The sequence below is a fragment of the Ursus americanus genome, chromosome 18 (genome assembly GCF_024610735.1).
Source record: "Ursus americanus isolate L20-20 chromosome 18, mUrsAme1.1.p, whole genome shotgun sequence".
NCBI lineage: Eukaryota > Metazoa > Chordata > Mammalia > Carnivora > Ursidae > Ursus > Ursus americanus.
The window spans coordinates 23,329,054-23,347,362 of NC_142144.1; the positions used below are offsets into that span (position 1 = coordinate 23,329,054).

General features: G+C 40.9%; 1 protein-coding gene across 4 annotated transcripts in view; it reads left to right on the forward strand.

The window, feature by feature from the left end:
• The window catches only part of TMEM245 (transmembrane protein 245), a 99,215-nt gene that overhangs the window by 71,252 nt on the left and 9,654 nt on the right, over positions 1-18,309 (forward strand). For all 4 annotated transcript variants that reach the window (XM_045780750.2, XM_045780751.2, XM_045780752.2 and 1 more), the window contains 3 exons: positions 7,376-7,476; positions 8,838-9,012; positions 11,496-11,690. In XM_045780750.2, the coding sequence (XP_045636706.2) occupies positions 7,376-7,476; positions 8,838-9,012; positions 11,496-11,690 (471 nt within the window). The remainder of the gene's footprint in view (positions 1-7,375; positions 7,477-8,837; positions 9,013-11,495; positions 11,691-18,309) is intronic.

An 18,309-nucleotide genomic window follows, 5' to 3' on the forward strand; every position in this document is an offset into this window, starting at 1 on the left:
CATTGCTGAAAATTCGTGTGTGACTTTTGACTCCCCAGAAACTTAACTGCTAATAGCTTACTGTTGACCAGAAGCCTTACTGATAACATAAACAGTCAGTTAACACATATTTTGTATGTTATTCTTATTATATACTGTATTCTTACAGTATAATAACCCAGAGAAAGGAAAATGTTATTAAAGAAATCATAAGGAAGAGAAGATATATTCCATATTGTAAAATATCCCCACATAAGTGGACCTGCATAGTTCAAACCCATGTTGTTTAAGGATCAACCATGCAGTTGTGTAAACGAGGCATGGACACACACCTTTAGTGCCGCACAGTATAAATCCACAATAGTGTTTATTAGGGGAAAATGTAGACAACAACTGATTGTGAATGTACTTGGAATTTTTATTCACAGAGAGGTATGCTTAGGTGGGACCTGACTGCATTGGGTGCCCTGGAGCCTGCCTTCCGGTAGAGGGTTGTCCTGCCCTTTTTGGGTGTGCATACGGCACGGGGCAAGGGAAGACTAACAGTGGAAGGTTTCTGAATGAGGATGTGGCCTTGTTAGAAAGGGGGAGCTTCCAGCTCTGTGGCTGGTATCAGCCTCATCCCTTGAGCTAAATCAGACGTGTTGCACCAGCTTGACTGAGGAAAAGAACAGGGTCTTCTGAATTTGATTGTCTTAAATTGCTGAGTGTTAGGAAAGCCTGGAGATGTAGTTGAACAATGTCAATGGTCTTTGAAGAATCTCTGAAAAGAGAGGTCCCAGAAGACTGGGCACAGGCAAATACCCTATTCAGGAGAGAGAATTGAAATAGACAGTAGAGGAAAAACTAAGTGTTACATGCATATTAGCCTGATGAGCTTGATGTGGGTTTTCCGTGAATTTCTGTAGTAGGTGCTTGATCATATGGTTGTGAACAGTTATGAAGAGAGGGTGACTTCCACTGGCACCGTGCGTTCACGCAGCGCAAGTCATATGTAACCACCCTTAGAAAATGCCGCAAGTCAGAACTTTTGTGATTTTTTGCAAGAGATTTGATGAAGTATGTCATACTGTCTTTCTTTGATGGCAAGATAGGAAAATGCTCACTGAATTTGAGTATCCAAAGAGGGTTGATTAATGGGTTGATATCAGTGAGTGAATGAAATGAGCAAGTGATCTTTCATTGGTATGATTATAAGGAATAAATACTCTTTGCATTGATTAAACTTGTGATTTCTGGTAACCTATTCAACTGTATTGTGCATGTCATTAATTATGTGTCAGATAAAGTTGTATTTGGTTATGAGAATGAACAATACCTAGCAGTCTCTGAATTTTAGGTTCCAAAGAACCTGAGAGATGAGTGATTATATACACAGTATTTTGGGTGTTTGCTCATGTAGCTTCCTCAGTACCTTACAATTTAAAATGCTTAATCTAAGACTTTGTGGTATGCTGCTGCTTCTCCCAGCTTTGCCATACCCTGTATCTCTTTAGCACACAGCAAAAATTGGTATACTTCCAAAAACTGCAAGGAGTAAAAAGAAAGTTACTATGTGCATTATTTTTAGCCTTACTGAATTAATGCTAATTGGTAATAATGACGCAACTCTCTAATAGCACCAACTTAATTGCGTGCTTACTGTGCACCAGTCACTAAGCTTATCACTTTAGTTGCATTATTAATCTTCATAATAACATTAGGAAGTGAATGCTTGTGTCTGTTATCTCTTTTACAACGAAGGAAAGTGAAGCTCAGAGAAGTTTTACAGTTTTGAAGATCATGCCACTAACCCATGACAGAACTGGGATTCCAGAGCAGTTGGTGACAGAGCCAGAGCTCTCGCAGGTCTCGTGACCCCCGTTTCTGTATTCTTGCCGCCGAATCCACATCTTGTTTGCCTTCATTAACATTTCTCACGTATTACTGCATTTTTGACTGCTGCCTTCCTCACCACCACTCTTTTCGTTTCATTTATTACCTCTTGGAGTCTCCTAACTTCTGGGCCCATGGCCTCCAGTTCTGTCTCTTCTTTCATCCATCCTCTACCTGACATTTGCTGAGCACCTGCTGTGCGCCAAGCGTGCTCTGCATATATTATTTCATTGATTTCCTCTTGGGTCCCCTCATTCATCCAGAAAAGAGACCTCTGGTCAGATATCAAGAGAATTTTTCAAACTGGCAGTATAGTTTGGTTTTTTAAAAACTGAGGACAAAAAAAGGCTCAAAATGAGGGCCCGAGTTCTTCCAAGTAAAAAGGCAATAACAACCCTCTTGAAATTGTTGGATCTGTACTAGATCAGTGTGGTGTACTAACTCCCAGTCTAAACACCCAGCTCACTAAAAGCCCAGACATCTGGCGGCGCAGTGGGTCATGGAGTTGTGCCAGCAAGGCATGGATGCACACACTGTGGGCACTGTATGTGCCTTGTGGCATCTCTCATTGCTCCTCTTCCTCAGCCCCGTGTTCTCTTTTCCACAACATTTCACTCTAATAGGGTGAATAGGATCCCAGTTTGTCTCAGGATGGCTATACTGAGCCCCAGTCCCCTTTGGAAGTGGGCAGCTAGAAGGGCCACTATCGAACAATCGCCCTGGCCAGAACCAGACGCAGGTGTCATGCAGCTGCCCGGGCTTCTGTTGGTGGTGTCTTGGCTTTGAGGACCATTAAGTATGTGTTTGGCCTGCAGGTGAATATCTTAGTAATATATGATAGGAATCTGGATACCAAAAATACATCTTTATCCAACATCTTGACCTTTAGTGAGTTGGGTGCCTTGATTGGGAGTTAATATACCAGAGCAACGTAGTACCCAGATCTAACAACGTCCAGAAGAGTTTTCTCGCCTTTGACCTGTAAATAGCTTAGCACCACCCCCCCGGCCCCCACCCTCATTTTGAGCTTTCTGCTGCTTCTTTTTTTTTTTCTTTTTTAAAGAAAAATGCATATGCACTTTCAGCTTAACAGATTTATTTGATTTTTGACCAGGAGTCTCTTTTCTGGATGAATGAGGGGACCCAACAAGGAGTCAGTGGAACCACACAGGCAAAGCGTGTAACTCAGTGCTTGGCACGTGGTGGGTTGTATTAGTTTCTGATTGCGGCTGTAACATGACCATCACCTTAGTGGTTTAAACCACGTAGTTTTTTTTTTTTTTTTTTAAATCTGGCATTTCTGGAGGTCAGAAGTCCTAAGAATAAGGTGTCAGCAGGGCTGTGTTCTTTCTGGAAGCTTTAGAGGAGAATCTGTTTCCTTGCCCTTTCCAGCCTCTGGAGGCTGCCTGCATTCCTTGGCTCATGACCCTCTCTCCATGTTCAAAGCCAGCAGTGTAGCATTTTCAAATGTCTCTCTCTCTGACCTTTGCTTTTATCCTCATGTCTCCTCTAACTCTGACTCTCCTGCTTCCCTCTTTTTATAAATTGTTTTTATTGAGATAAAATTCATATACATGAAATTCACCATTTTAACCATTTTTAAAGTATACAGTTCAGTGGTTTTAGTATATTCACAATTTGTGCATCCATCACCACTGTCTTCTATCAGAGCCACCTTCTTATAAGGACTTCTGTGATTACATTGGGCCGACCCCGTCATCCAGGATAATCTCCCTAATCTCAGAATGCTTAGCTTAACCCGATCTGCAAAGTCCCATTTGCCATGCAAGGTAACATATTCACAGGGACTGGGCATTAGGATGTAGATATTTTTGTGGGGCTGTTATTCAGTCTTCCCCACGGGTGCTTAGCAAATGTTAGTGTCTCTTGAACTTAACCTTCTCAATTCAGATACACTAAGCTCTTGTACTACAACTTTCTAGAGTCTTCATCATCAGATTCCTCTGAGCATCAATGAAGTGTACTGTCTCGAGAAGTAGGACTACGATAGCTCTGGTAACAGCTCCTATTTATTGGGTACGCAGCGTGCACTGGGTCAGTTAGGAGAAGATTTGGATGCATGGGCATTTAGCTTTTCATGAGGCTGAATTGCTCTTTCTGCCAATATTCACCCTCCTAATACCGTAAGTATGGAATTGAGCCTCACACCTCGAAGGGGTGTGGTGTAATATAGCAGGCAGTGACTGCTGGGTGATCGTCCATGGACTCTATGTTTTCTTTGAATTGAGAGATCAGAGGAATTGCTAGTGGTGTTTACAGAATTAAAACATACCAGATGAGCCAGCATCTCCATTTCTAGGCACATACTGAAAAGCAGTGAAAGCATATGTCCGTGCCAAGACTTGTATTTGAATGTCAGAGCAACATTATTCACTATAGCCCCAAACAGGAAATAGCCCAAATGGCCATCAGCTGGTGATTGGATAAACAAATTGTAACATATCCAAATAATGGAATAATAGCAATTAAAGAGGATCCCAGACGGCTAATGATAATGTGGGTGAATCTCAAAAGACTGTAGTACGTTGGAGAAACCAAACACAAAGGCTATATAATGAAAGTGTGAATGTCCTTGATGCTACTGAACTGTACAGTTAAAAATGGTTAAATGGCAAATTTCTTGGTATGTATGTTTTACCACAGTTTTTTAAAAAGCTACATAATGTATGATTCTGTTCATATGAAATTCTGAAAAAGGCAAAACCATAGTGACAGAGAGCATACCTAGTTGGTGTCAGAGATCAGGGTTCAGGGAGGGACAGACTATCCCAGGGCATGAGGGAACATTTTAGGGTGACAGCAATGTTCTGCATCTTGACTGTAATGGTGGTTCTGCAGCTGTATACATTTGCCAAAACTTATGAATTAATACACTTAAAGATGAATTTTATTGTTTATAAATTATAGTTCAGTAAAGCTGATAGAAAGGAGGAAAAAATGGCTAGGAATTTGATGGAGTTAAAAATAGTCTGTCTCATAGTAAATCGTTAGGGGATTTGTCTTTCTGTTTTATAAAGCTTGTGTACCAGATCATAAATAATGAGATAGAGGGAATGCATTGCCTTTTCATCCCTCAGTGGGTTACATGAACATGTTTAGTAACTGTAAACAGTGTCTATACATTTAGGGTCCACAGAGTTACTTGAAAGTTGCCTTAATGAGAACGTTATCAACAGTCAGTATTCCCAGAGGTAGAGGAAGGAAGACTGTGTGCTGTTTTGTACAAGTGGTCCTTTTCGGATTGATTTTGCCTTCTTGCCAGCCAGAGGGGTGATTCAGTTGAGATATTTCGTTGTACCTTTGATATCAACTTCATTTTGGTGTAAGAATTTTTGAATTACAGGTTGGTAAAACATTTTGAATAACATAAGTTTGGTGAAAACATCTATATTTTTTCTCATTGATCTCCCTAGTTCTGGTCAAACTCTGTGCCTTTAAAAAATTTTTTTTTATTTGTTTAAAGATTTTATTTATTTATTTGAGAGCGAGAGAGAGATAGCAAGAGAGAGCATGAGCGGAGAGGAGAGGGAGAAGCAGAATCCCTGCGAGCAGGAAGCCCAATGCGGGACTCGATCCCAGGACCCTGGGATCATGACCTGAGCTGAAGGTAGATGCTTAGCTGACTGAGCCACCCAGGTACCCCTGTACTTTTTTTTTTAAGACCTTATTCTTATTAATCTCCTTGGGGTATTTGACCTTAATATCATCCCCTCTTTCTCAAAAGCTTCTTTCTCCTTTGGTCTCTGGAAATACTACACTCTAGTGATTGTCTCCCAACTGCAGGTGTGATTTCATTATCTCTTTGGCTGGTGTATCTCTGTCCTTAGGTCCCCTATGGGAACACAGTCCATTGCCCCATTTTCTCTGGGCTTGTCCCTGGGGGTATCTTATCCTTTCCTGTGATTAAGTCTTTTGGCACATCTCAAAGCTCTTGTCCCAAGTTCTCCATCAACTTCTGTCTTTTACTTCCAGCTACCTCCTGGGAATTTTCACCATCCTTATTTCTTACCATTGCCCAAACTAAACATATTCCCCTTTCTTCCATGTCCTCTCTCATTCGGGGCTTTTCCATGCCCTTGAGACACTTCTGTCCCCCTCAGGTTGAAATCCTGAAGCTCTGCTACTTTCTCTTTTCCCCTAGGTCCTCTCTTCATTTACTGTTTGGATATTTTCTGTTTCCTCTGGGCTCTCCCCCTTCCTTTGAGCCTTTTTGATAACCACTTTAATCTGCATCTTTATTGTCAGAGGTCACATGGCAGCTCCACATTCTTCAGTGAAAGCTGCTGGTCAGGATGACAAAGGAAGTTTGACAATTTGGGAAGCCCTGTGTCACCAAGTCCATGTGTCAGAACCCCAGTAAATGACCAAATCCCTAGGTTCTGGAGCTTGTCTTAGCTCCTGCAGTCTATCTCTTGGGATGCTTTGGAAAAGCTCGGTGTTTCCTTTTGTGTGTCCAGTGTCCCCTTTGCTGCCACGGCCTCTGATTTTTTAATGACAGACAGCTTTTCCTTCTCTCGTGAGTATATGCCCTTGCTTCCCCTGTGCCCCTCAGAATCCTGGGTTTTGTAATTTTATGATACCTTTGGGAAACTTAAGGTTTGCTGCCTTTGTGCTCTGTCTGAGCAGTTCCTAATTTCTCCTTTTTTATTTATTTATTTATTTATTTATTTATTTATTTATTTATTTATTTATTTATTCGACAGAGATAGAGACAGCCAGCGAGAGAGGGAACACAAGCAGGGGGAGTGGGAGAGGAAGAAGCAGGCTCATAGCAGAAGAGCCTGATGTGGGGCTCGATCCCAGATCGCCGGGATCACGCCCTGAGCCGAAGGCAGACGCTTAACCGCTGTGCCACCCAGGCGCCCCCTAATTTCTCCTTTTTAACACAATAGTGCCTTAATCTTCCAACTGAAAACCAAAGCTGAAGCACATGACATTGCAGATTTTCATGTACTTCATTCCTATTAGTCACCAGCTATGTGGGTCTGTTTTTATCCTTTTTTATTTTCCTCTCTGATTTTACTTGGGAGGTACTAAGAGGTTTTTTTTTCATAAATTCTCTCCCAATGACCTGCATTTTTAAACAGCATTTGTAGCAGTTTCTTTGTAGGCTTGGTTGCAGAGTTGAAGGAAAGTGGGAGAATTTTGTTAATAAGAGAAGACCCACGAAGTGCAAGTTATATTATCCTGTGTGTGTTCTTTCCGAAGGGGAGGGCTGGCCATAGCCTGTAGCTCTTAAAATTTAACTGTGTCCTCAGAAATAAGGTAGTCATGCTTAATTTTTTTTCCATTTATTTTGGCGGTGAAAGATGTGCTTTAGAAGTGAAAAGTTGATGAATTATTTCAGCGAATAGGCTATTTTAAGGTGTTATATTTCAGTTGTTTTTTCATTAGAGAAATTTAGTAAGCTTGAAGCCAGAGGCCTGGAAATACTGATTTTTCTGAATCACAATGTGATGCTGTGTTTATTTCCTTTCCCTTTTATCTTTGGGCATTCTAGAGGGGTGTTTGATGCTTCCCTCAAAATGGCTGGCTTCTACGGATTGTACACGTGGCTGACTCATACCATATTTGGCATCAATATTGTCTTCATACCATCAGGTAACAATAGTATCATTCCTTCCACTGTCCTCTGTTTAAGGAAAATTAAGCCATTTTCCATACTTTGGGAAATGTCATCTTCTTCAAGCTTAAAATACTAGATTTTGAGATCTAATTTAGTTCAGAATAGGAGAAGTATGATTTGTAATGTGTATTTATGCTGTATTCCCAGTAGCTCAAACGATATCCAGCACTTAGAAAACAGTGTGCATAAGTATTTGTTAAACGAGTGAATGTCCTAGCACTTAGCACAACACCTAGTACGTACTTGGCACTCAGTAAATGTTTGTATTGAACCTAATGTCAGGGAGCAATGAGTTGGTCAAATAGCTTTGTCCCTTGAAGGATATTGTCCCAGGGGCAAGACAGATGTCTTTGAGGGCACATAAGCTGTGTCCATACCCCTTAGGATCTATTCTGATAATACGCTCATTCTGTAAGCACCAGGATGGTTCAAAACCACCCTTTACTTTTTCCTTTACATTATCTCTGCTCCTCTCCTTCCATTTTTCCTTCCTTTATTTCTGTGGCTGCTTGTGACAACTTCCCAAATATATCTGCCTTCCACATTGACCCTCTACCACCACTCTTTCCCCTTTTGTCCACACTCCCTTTCTTCTTTACATTCGCAAGTTCATTCATGTTCCTCCCTACTTCACTGTCCTCTAAGCTACCCTCTGACTGCAAGCAGCCTGACAGCACAGGGCGGTGGTGGTTTCTTAACAACCTTGTGAGGCAGGCAGGGTGGGTGGTATTCCTGTTGGAGAGATGAGAAACCAGGCATTTTCCAAGGTCACGTAGCTGGTAGGACCAGAACGAGAATCCACGTATGAGAGAGTGAACACACTGCTCTGGAAGGGGACGAGCTTGAAGTCAGGTCCTTCAACAGGCAGGGTTTCGGTTTTGTTTTTCTTAAATTACATTTCCTTTTTATTAGAAAGATACAAGTGAAGAGTATACATTCATCTCTGAGGTTTAGAAACTGATTTCTAATTCAGCTTTGGACTCCGTACAGATTTGACCAATGCTTTACTGTTGCGTCATAGGACTGTGTGTTAACTAACCATTGATTCAAAATAACAACTGCGGGACACTAGAATTTTGTGGCTTAAGAAGAGATTCATGGGGAAAAAAAGGAAGTACACACATACTTTAGAGAGATTTTCAGCATTGCTTTTGAGATATATCAGACCTTCATTTAGCAAATTCAGTTCAACGGGGCATTATCATGCACCTGAAATTTGAGTTTGTATTTAACTTGTGTTGATGTAATTGTTTAAGGAGGAGGAGCTAGTGCTTAGGTTCTGCTCTTTTGTTATTGTTTTATTGGTGATGTAAAGTTGCTTTTCTTTTAATCTTAGCGTTAGCAGCAATCCTAGGAGCGGTGCCATTTCTGGGGACATACTGGGCAGCAGTCCCTGCAGTTCTAGACCTGTGGCTTACTCAAGGCTTAGGGTGCAGAGCCATCTTGCTGTTGGTTTTTCATCTCTTGCCAACATACTTCGTAGACACTGCCATCTATTCGGATATATCAGGGTAAGTATCCGCACAACTTCTCAGGTTTCTGGTGAATCATATCCAGGGATTCATGTGGCCTTGTTAGAGGAAGGTTGTTTTATTTTGTTTGTTTTCCCTTTTGAGGATGGGAAAAGGGACAGATGGTAGGGTAGGATTTTTCAGGGAAGTAGTCTTTTGTGATCCCACTGATACAATCAGATTTTAATGTAATATAATTAATACTGATTGCATGGCATGCTATTCTGTTGTCTCAGTATTTATAATATATGAGACATTGTGTTAACACAAAATTGTGAATGATCTTCTGTTTTAGTGATATTTAAGCTAGGAAAGAAATCTTACTAGATGTACATAAAACATTTAAAGTATAGTAATGAGATAGTGGTTATTTTTAGAACTTCTTTGCTTTTGGAGAAAAACATGAAGTTGTAGGTCTGAGATTTTCCATGTGAAACCAAATCTCATCAAGTTAATGTCTGATAAGCAGAGCTCTCTTTACTTAAGATATTATAGGTGTGGTTCCAGATTGAGTACAGGTTAAATTTAAGGCAGAATCCAAGCTTTGGCCATGTAATAAAATAAATAAATACCTCTTTTTATAGATTTTGGTATCTCTTTTAGAAATTGCATTAAGTAAATCAAGCCAGTTCTTATTTAGTCAAGTATACAGATTCACATTGCTTATTAGAATCTAGGATGTAGGCAAATGCTGAATTTTCACCAGTTACTCAAATTCAGAATATGCCTACTGAAACTATCATAATAGTAAATATATTAAAATTTTTTAAGTAAAGCTCATCACAGTAAGTGTAGACAAGGGCTAAGTTCATAGGAAGAATGCCCTTAAGTTAATTTGAAAACATAAAGGGACAAATTATATTCCACCTTGTTTTCGCTCCAGTTAGTTGAAGTAGAAAACAAATGATGTATAACTACTCTGAAGCCCCAAAGTTCCAGAGCAGAAAGAAACAAGCAAATCCATACACAGGCCGTAGGGAACCTTTTATGTCTAAAACTTGAGAGAGAAAATTAAAGACAAAAGGAGAACATGAGAATGTGGTTAACTAGTGCTGAAATTTAAATAGAGTAGTTGAAATTTAAATAGAGTAGTTATATGACTTATCATTAAATGTTCTCATTTTTCTAAACTTTAAATTTTTTATTGACGTTTTTAGCTAGAATTTAAGATTTATATTTGATTTTATCTTAATAATAAAATACTACCTTATTAAGCCAGCATTAGGAAATGATTTTGTGTAAATTGTTTGATTTTTTAATAAATGAAGCATTTATTTAAAAGCTTCCACTCTTTTTTTTAAAGCTTTAAGCATTTTTGATAGAAATTTTTTAAAAGTGTATTATTTAGGGAAAAAGCTTACTTACATAGCATAGACATGTGGAATACTGCCCTAAATTGTTTTTTTTTTTTTTTGAATGAGGAAGATAGATTATGAATATAATATATTGGTTTCCTAAAGACTAGGTCACCTTAAATATTACTTTTCTTTTTTCTAAAGAGTTTATTTTACAGAGGGAGAGAGAGCACATAAGCAGGGAGAGCACATAAGCAGGGAGAGCAGCAGAGGGGAGGGAGAAGCAAATTGCCTGCTGAGCAGGGAGCCTGATCTCCATCCCAGGACCCTGGGATCATGACCTGGGCCAAAGGCAGCCGATTAACTGACTGAGCCATCCAGGCGCCCCTTAAATATTACTTATTGAACTGTAACATAGTACAGAACATTATTCCAGAGTTACTTGTCCCTCAGTAAATTGTTCCAGTCACCTGTGTTTGAAACCTAGAAATAGAACATACCTTCTCTCCCCATCGCTCTTACGTTAGTGGTCATTTGTTATTGTTATCACTGTGCTGTGCTGCTGTAACCTCTTACCATATTCGGGTTATGTAAGTGATTCTGTGATAAGCTGGAGGGCAATTATGACTCTCCCGTGAGATAGAAATCTCGGGCTTTGTGACGGATAGTTTCCCCATGAGGCCTTTTATCATTACCTGTGTTTAAAAACTACTTTAGGAGGTTGCCACAAATCTAACCTATGAATAACATGGATGCTAGTGTATTGCCTTATAAAAAGCGTAATTATTTGAGTTACATGCTAAATTGTGCCTGCTTAACTATCCTTGATGGAAGTAAACTTAACATGTGACTTGTGTAACCAGTCCTCAGCCAACACTAACCTAGGTCAGGCAGCCATGTAATGGATGTAGGATATCTGTTAACAGTATGACTTCACTCCCTCCATTGCCAGACCTTATAAAAAGGCAGATGTTGTATGTGTTACATAGGTAAGAAAATGTTTGCATCTCAGTATTTTTATAACCGACGTTCAGTTATCTGCACTGAGGTACTCTAAAGAAAGCTGGTCATGCAATCAAAGGCCTGGTGTGTTAGGAATGAACATTATGTTAGAGATGTGTTTCAGATTTACTTTAAGGTTTGTGTTTGTTAAAAGCCAGGAGCTAATCTGTACGCTCTTTCTTCCAGAGGTGGGCATCCTTACTTGACAGGCTTGGCAGTGGCTGGCGGGGCGTACTACTTAGGCCTGGAAGGAGCAATCATTGGGCCCATACTTCTCTGCATACTCGTGGTCGCTTCCAACATCTATAGTGCCATGCTAGTGAGTCCCACGAATTCAGTGCCCACGCCAAACCAGACCCCGTGGCCTGCTCAGACTCAGCGGTGAGTTAAAGCAGAATGATCATGAACTGTGTGTGAAACTGAACTATCCCGTGCCTTTATTTTTTTACGTGAATAGTCTGTCAGGATACAGGTATTTCGGTGTGCACGCTCTGCGGAAGATTGTAGAAGACTCTAAGTAAACAAACCATTTGTTTGTAGATGTTTGGGTTTCAGATACCAGGAAAATTTAAAAACTAAATTCAGACAGGATTGTTCATATCATGAAAGACCAAAAATAAATAAAACATTTAAAGAACCACTTGGGGACCAGATTAAAGGGGAGTCAAGAAATAGGTCAATCAAATGCAGTGCAGGAATCAATGGGCGGTCCTGGATTAGGAGTGGGGAGAATCGATAAAGAACATTTATGGAATAGTCGGAGAAATCTGAATGTGGGCTATTTATTAAATAATATTTTTATATCAGTGTTAAATTTCCTAGGCATGATAATAATACTGTGGTTGTATAGCACAATATGCTTTAGGGGTAAGATGTCAAGATATCTGCAACTTGCTTTCCAAAATAGTTCAGCCAAAACTAATAGAGGGGGAAAGTGACTATAGCAACATACTAACAATTGGTGAGTCTAGGTGAATGACATCGTTGTTAATTGCACTAGTCTTTCAGTTTTTTCTGTAGTTTTATACTTTTTCAAAATAAAAAGTTGGGGAAAAAAATTTTGAGTGCACCAGTATGGAGTTATGACTTATTTTGCAAGGACAGACAGACAGTTCAATATTGCTGTCATCTGCTGTCACAAACAGTTCATAAAATAAGTTATAATGTAATATGAATTACAATTAAAAATTTTTCTGTGATAATTCAAAATTTTACAAAGCTTTTTATTGAGGTTTATCTTCTATGGGCTGAGATGCACATCTTAAATATACAACTAGATGGATTTTTTAATATAAACATGCCCATGGAGGCATCACCTATATTAAGGTAGAAAGTATTTCCATTACTCTAGAAGCCTTCCCCATACCTTCTCTGTCAGACCCCTTCTCTACTAATAATCTGACCACTGTCACCTTAGATTGGCTTTGCCTAATTCTGAACTTCACTTAACAGGAATCCTACAGTAAGTACTCCTGAGTCAGGCTCTTCTGCTCAACGTTGTCTGTGACCTCCAGCCACATTGTTGCATGGACCAGTCATCCTTTTCTCATGCTGCCTAGTATTCCAGTGCATGAGGATACCACAGTTTATTCATTGCAGTGTTGATGATGCAATTTGTATACTTGCCAGTTTATTTTTTTTTAAGATTTTATTTATTTATTTGTGAGAGGGGGTGAGAGAGAGGGAGAGCACACACAAGCAGGGGAGGGGCAGAAGGAGAAGCGGGCTCCCCACTGAGCAGGGAGCCTGATGTGGGACTCAGTCCCAGGAGCCTGGGATCATGACCTGAGCCGAAAGCAGACACTTAACTGACTGAGCCACCCAGGCGCCTCCTACTTGCCAGTTTCTTGTATACATGTCTTCTGGTGGACAGGAGTACTTAGAGTATATACCAAGAGGTGGAATGGCTGGGTATACATCGGGTTTAACTTGAGTGGATACCACTGGTTAAACAGTTTTCCTTTGTGATTGTACCAGAAATACAGCAGAAAGGTAAGACAGACTTTTAACAATGGAATAGTAAGAAGTCTCAGAATAAAGAATTCTAACTTTCCAGAGACTATACTACGTTGTCCTTACTATTCTCCACTGGAAAATAATTTTTCCTGCATTGGGTCTTCTAGTATAATCGCGGAGTCATTAATGAGTTGATTCTGAAAATGTATTTACTGAAACTATTTTATGTTTTTCTTTAAAATTCTTTAGAAACATGGTTCTGCTTATTTTGTGTAAATGTTGTACTTTCTGAAGAAGGCATGGTCCTTTAACTCAGAGCAGATCGAATACAGTTTCTGAGTTAGACCCAGTTGGTTAGAGGGCCGTTGTAGCTAATGCAAGGCACTTAACTTGATGGCAGGGACAAATCTGTTTCCTTAAAAAGAATAAAAGGAGAGGCACTTAGGTAGTTTTAACAAAAGCTTCACCATTTTGAAGGAGGTGACCCTGCGATTTCTGCCTTTGCCTCTTAAAGGCAAGTATGTGGGTACCTCAGAAACCAGTGAACAGTTACTTAAAAGCAGTAAAGAGCACTTGATAACTGGATACCCTACTCCTTGGGGATCTGTACAAGGAACCAAAAGGAAATTGGTTGATCGATATTTTGCTCTTATTTTAGAAAAAGACTTTTAATGCTTCCAAGTTAGTAAAGCAGGAATTGGTTTTTAACTAATATGAATTCTTCCAGGCAGATGACCCCTTTCCCCTTTCTCTGAAGGTAGAATATTATTAATTAGGTGGCATGGGGGTTAAAAATACAGTGTGAGGGGGCACCTGGGTGGCTCAGTCGTTAAGCGTCTGCCTTCGGCTCAGGGTGTGATGCCAGCGTTCTGGGATCGAGCCCCACATCAGGCTCCTCCGCTGGGAGCCTGCTTCTTCCTCTCCCACTCCCCCTGCTTGTGTTCCCTCTCTCGCTGGCTGTCTGTCTGTCAAATAAATAAATAAAATCTTAAAAAAAAAATACAGTGTGAGGGCTTTGATAGTATTCATCTTTTTTTTTTTTTCCTTAAAAGTTATGTATGCATGTAGTTGAAAGGGTCAAAAATTTCTACAAAGCTTGTTGTGAAAACTATCCTTTGCCTTCCCCCATTTCTCCTTTTCTGCTCTGCGGGAACCCCCCCCCCCTTTTTTTTTTTTTTTTGAGTTATTTATTTATTTTTGAGAGAGCATGAGCAGGAGAGGGGCAGAGGGAGAAGCTGCACTGAGGCTTGATCCCAGGACGCTGGGATCATAACCTGAGCCAAAGGCAGACGTTTAACTGACTGAGCCACCCAGGTGCCCCTGAGAGAAACCACTTTTTGACTCTAATTTAATTTTTACCTCCATTTCTTGAAATAGCATGTTTATTTCTTGATTTTTTTTTCCATGAATAAGCATTATCTATTTACTTCCCAGTTGGAAGGTGAGAAATTAGCTCTTTACTACCCACCTCCCACTATTAAACTGTGATATTGGGTAGATCAGTATTTGGCACTTAGGACTCTGTAACTTATATTTCTGTTTGAGCCTTCTTGTATATTCTGTATTTCCTTACTTTATACAACTTTTTGCTTTCCTTTGAGTTCTAAAGATACTGCGTTTTGTTGGCTTTGTTTTCTGAGTACTTATGATTAGCCTCAAGCTATGCACCGGGTGTTCACATCTCGTCTTGCTCAGTACGCTCAGTTCTGTCAGGGTTTATCTTGCTGATGAAGGCTCTCCTAGAGTCTTCTGATCTGCTCCACTGGATGCTGGCTGCCCTTTTGCCTGCTGTTAGCGATCATTCCTTCAGCTCTACTCTGTGTTGGAATTCTCTCTTCCTATATCATTCCCCATATCATTTTCTTTCTTGATTTATTCCCTTTTTGTGGTGCACAGCCTCCTATAGATTTTTGGGAAAGATTGCAGAAGGGGAGTGAATTTTGGCAGGATGATGCATGTCTAAAGAGGTTTTTTCTGAAGTCATACTTAATCAATAGCTTGCCTAGGTAGAGCATTTTTTTTTTAAAGATTTTATTAATTTATTTGAGAGAGAGAGAGAGCATGAGTCCATGAACAGGAGAAGGGGTAGAGGGAGAGGGAGAAGCAGACTCCCCGCTAAGGAAGGAGCCCAACAAGGGGCTCCATCCCAGGACCCCAGGATCATAACCTGAGCCAAAGGCAGGCGCGTAACCAACTGAGCCGCCCAGGTGCCCCTGGGTAGAGAATTTTACATTTGAAAACTTTTACCTTCAGACTTTAGTTCTTCATTGTCTTCTGGCTTCCATGCTTGTTAAAAGTCTGAAGCTGTTCTGATTCCTGAGTCTTCATATTTTAACTGTTTGAAAACCTATAGGATCTTCTTTCTTTTACTTTTTTTGTTGTTGTTCTGATTGATACTTGATAAGACCTTTAAAACTGGAAACTTAACATTCTACAGTTCTAAAATTTTTCTGGAATTATTTCGTTTATGATTTCCTTCTCGTCCTTTTAGAAACTTATTTTGATGTTGAGTGTCATTTACTGGTCACTCATTTTCTTTTCTCTGCTCTTTTTCCATTTCTGATTTTTTGCTTTGATTTTCTGGGTGATTTCTTCACCTTTATTTTCCAACCGCTCCGCAGAAATTTCCATTTTTATCCCATTTTTTTTTCAGTCTGGTTTATCTACCTTTTTAGCATTCAGGTAGTTACTAGTTTTCTGTGATGCGTAACAGATTACCACTGACTTAGTGGCTTTAAAACAGCATGCATTTATTCCATCCAGGTTTCCACGGGCTGGGAGTCCAGGCACAGTTTAGCTGGGTCTTCTGCTTAGGGTCTGACAAGGCTGCAGTCAAGATGTCAGCTGGAGCTGGGGTTTCCTCTGCAGGCTGGGTTCTAAGCTTGCCTTTTGTTGTTGTTCTAAGCTTTCCTACACTTGGGGAACCGAGGCTGGCAGCTCCTGGAGGTGGCCCTTCTCCAGAGGCAGTTTCGTAACATGGCTGTTTGCTTCTTCAAGGCCAATAGGAGAGCAGTTTTCTAACTTCGGTTTCTGACCATTCAGACCCCTTTTTAAAGGGCTTGCCTGACTAGGCTTGGTCCACCCAGTATGCTCTCCTTTTGATTAATTTAAAGTCACCTGATTAGGGGCCTTAATTACATCTGTGAAATCCCTTCACCTTTGCCATATTAACACAACATAATCACAATATCACTTATCCTATATTTTTGGGTATTGGTTCCTATTAAGAGTGGGACATTCACTCAGGAGCTGTGGGTGGGTTATTGTGTGTGTTACCATGATAGAATCTGGCAGAGCCATTGTCTTGTGCAATCCTTGATGTCAACATTTTTTGGTTCCCCTTTTCGGCTGGTAAATTCCTCCGAGAAACATCTTAATAATCTCCTGCCTAGAGGTTGGTGGCGCAGGGACTGGTATTTTGGGAGCCAAGAGAAGGAAAGGGACAGACGGCGTTCAATATGTAAGCATTCATGCAACCCCCGGTGTCAGTGTGTACCCCCACCCTCATCTCTGCCTCTTGTCCCCTACTCCAGAGACTTTTTGTTTTACCTTCTTTCATGGGGGAAAAAACTCTTAATTTTCTGCTGATGACAGGGCAGTTGCTTGGCCAGGTGGAGGTGGGTGACAATTGAGCAGCGGAGCCCTACTGCTTTTTAAGTAGACATTAAAGTAATCCTTCTGCATGTAGCCCCACCTTCACCCCACTCCAGAGTTTCCTTGCTATCACCGGTTCCTGAGCCTCGTGGGGATTTTGCTGAAGAAATCAAATTGTTCCTGGCTTTTTCCACTACCGGCCTAGCATCAGCTTTTTAGGGTATGCTGGGTCAGAGCAGTTGTCCCATCTGCCTTCCACCTTCTAGAAGTTTATGGCTCTTAACCTCGTAGGTTCTCTCTCCCCGCTCTCCTTTTCAAGTAAGTTTATGCCTTTAAAAAAACACTTTCACTGGCATTTTTAATGGGGTTTTGAGAGTGCCTGAAGGAAGCGTGTGTTCAGTACCTCCCCCTTCAGTGGGAAGTCTAAGCAAACACAACCTCTGGTGACGTTTATTGGGATGAAGTTCTGTGATAAAACGTCACGTGTGTTATTTTATTTGATCTGTCCAGTGTTTGCGTATGGGTTAGGAACTGTAGGTTTCCATGTTTTGTGGATGAGGGAATCAAGGCTTAGAGAGGTTCCCTTGCCCATAGCCACACAGCTAAAAGGCAGGAGAGCTGGTGCATTTCAATTAATGATCTTTCTTTTTCTTCTTGAGCCATTCTGTTCCCTTCCACAAGAGCAGACGTTCTCCTGTTGCCTCAGGGGATGTTACGCTCCACTTCCAGGGGCCAGTTTGTAGTCATTCTTACTACCTCCCACCTCCTTGTTCACCGTCCTCACCATGTGCTGCCCGTTTGGCCTCAGCTCTCTTCCTCCGAATCTCCAGTGCCACGGCCCTGGTCTGAGCTGGGCCCAGCTGGCGCATTTCTCACCGGGACTGCCGTGGTCGTCTTAGTCTTCTAACTAGTCTCCTGCCCTCCGCTTGTACAGTTCTCTCGTCCCTTCTCTGCACTGCAGCTGACATGTTCTCTTCAAAATGCAGGCATATCTGATCATGATACCGGCTTATCAAAAATGGCCTCCCGTTGGTTTTAGGAGGAAGATCAAAATCCTTGGCATGGCTTGTAAGACCCTGCATGATTTCTTCCTGAAACATTTCCTCTTGCTGTCTGAGCTGCTCCCATACGGGCTTTTTCTCAGGGCCTTAGACGCACCAGGCTTGCTGCAGTGTGATAGTAGAGGGTGGATGGTTGCATTTCATTAGGCAGACGTACCTTCTGTTTGCAGGTGCAGGTTCTGGTAGCTACAAGTACACATTTGCAAGACTGTTGCTGTGAACTACCGTCTGTCTTCAGAGGGATGAGCAACTATCCACCTAAGGAAAACCGAAGGAGGGAGGACCTCCTTCTCTGATTATCACTGTTGATAGTGCTGTTTGCAGTATTTGATGGGAGGGAATGTTGTGGACACAGCACAGCTTAAGGCTCCCAACTATTTTGGCCTCGA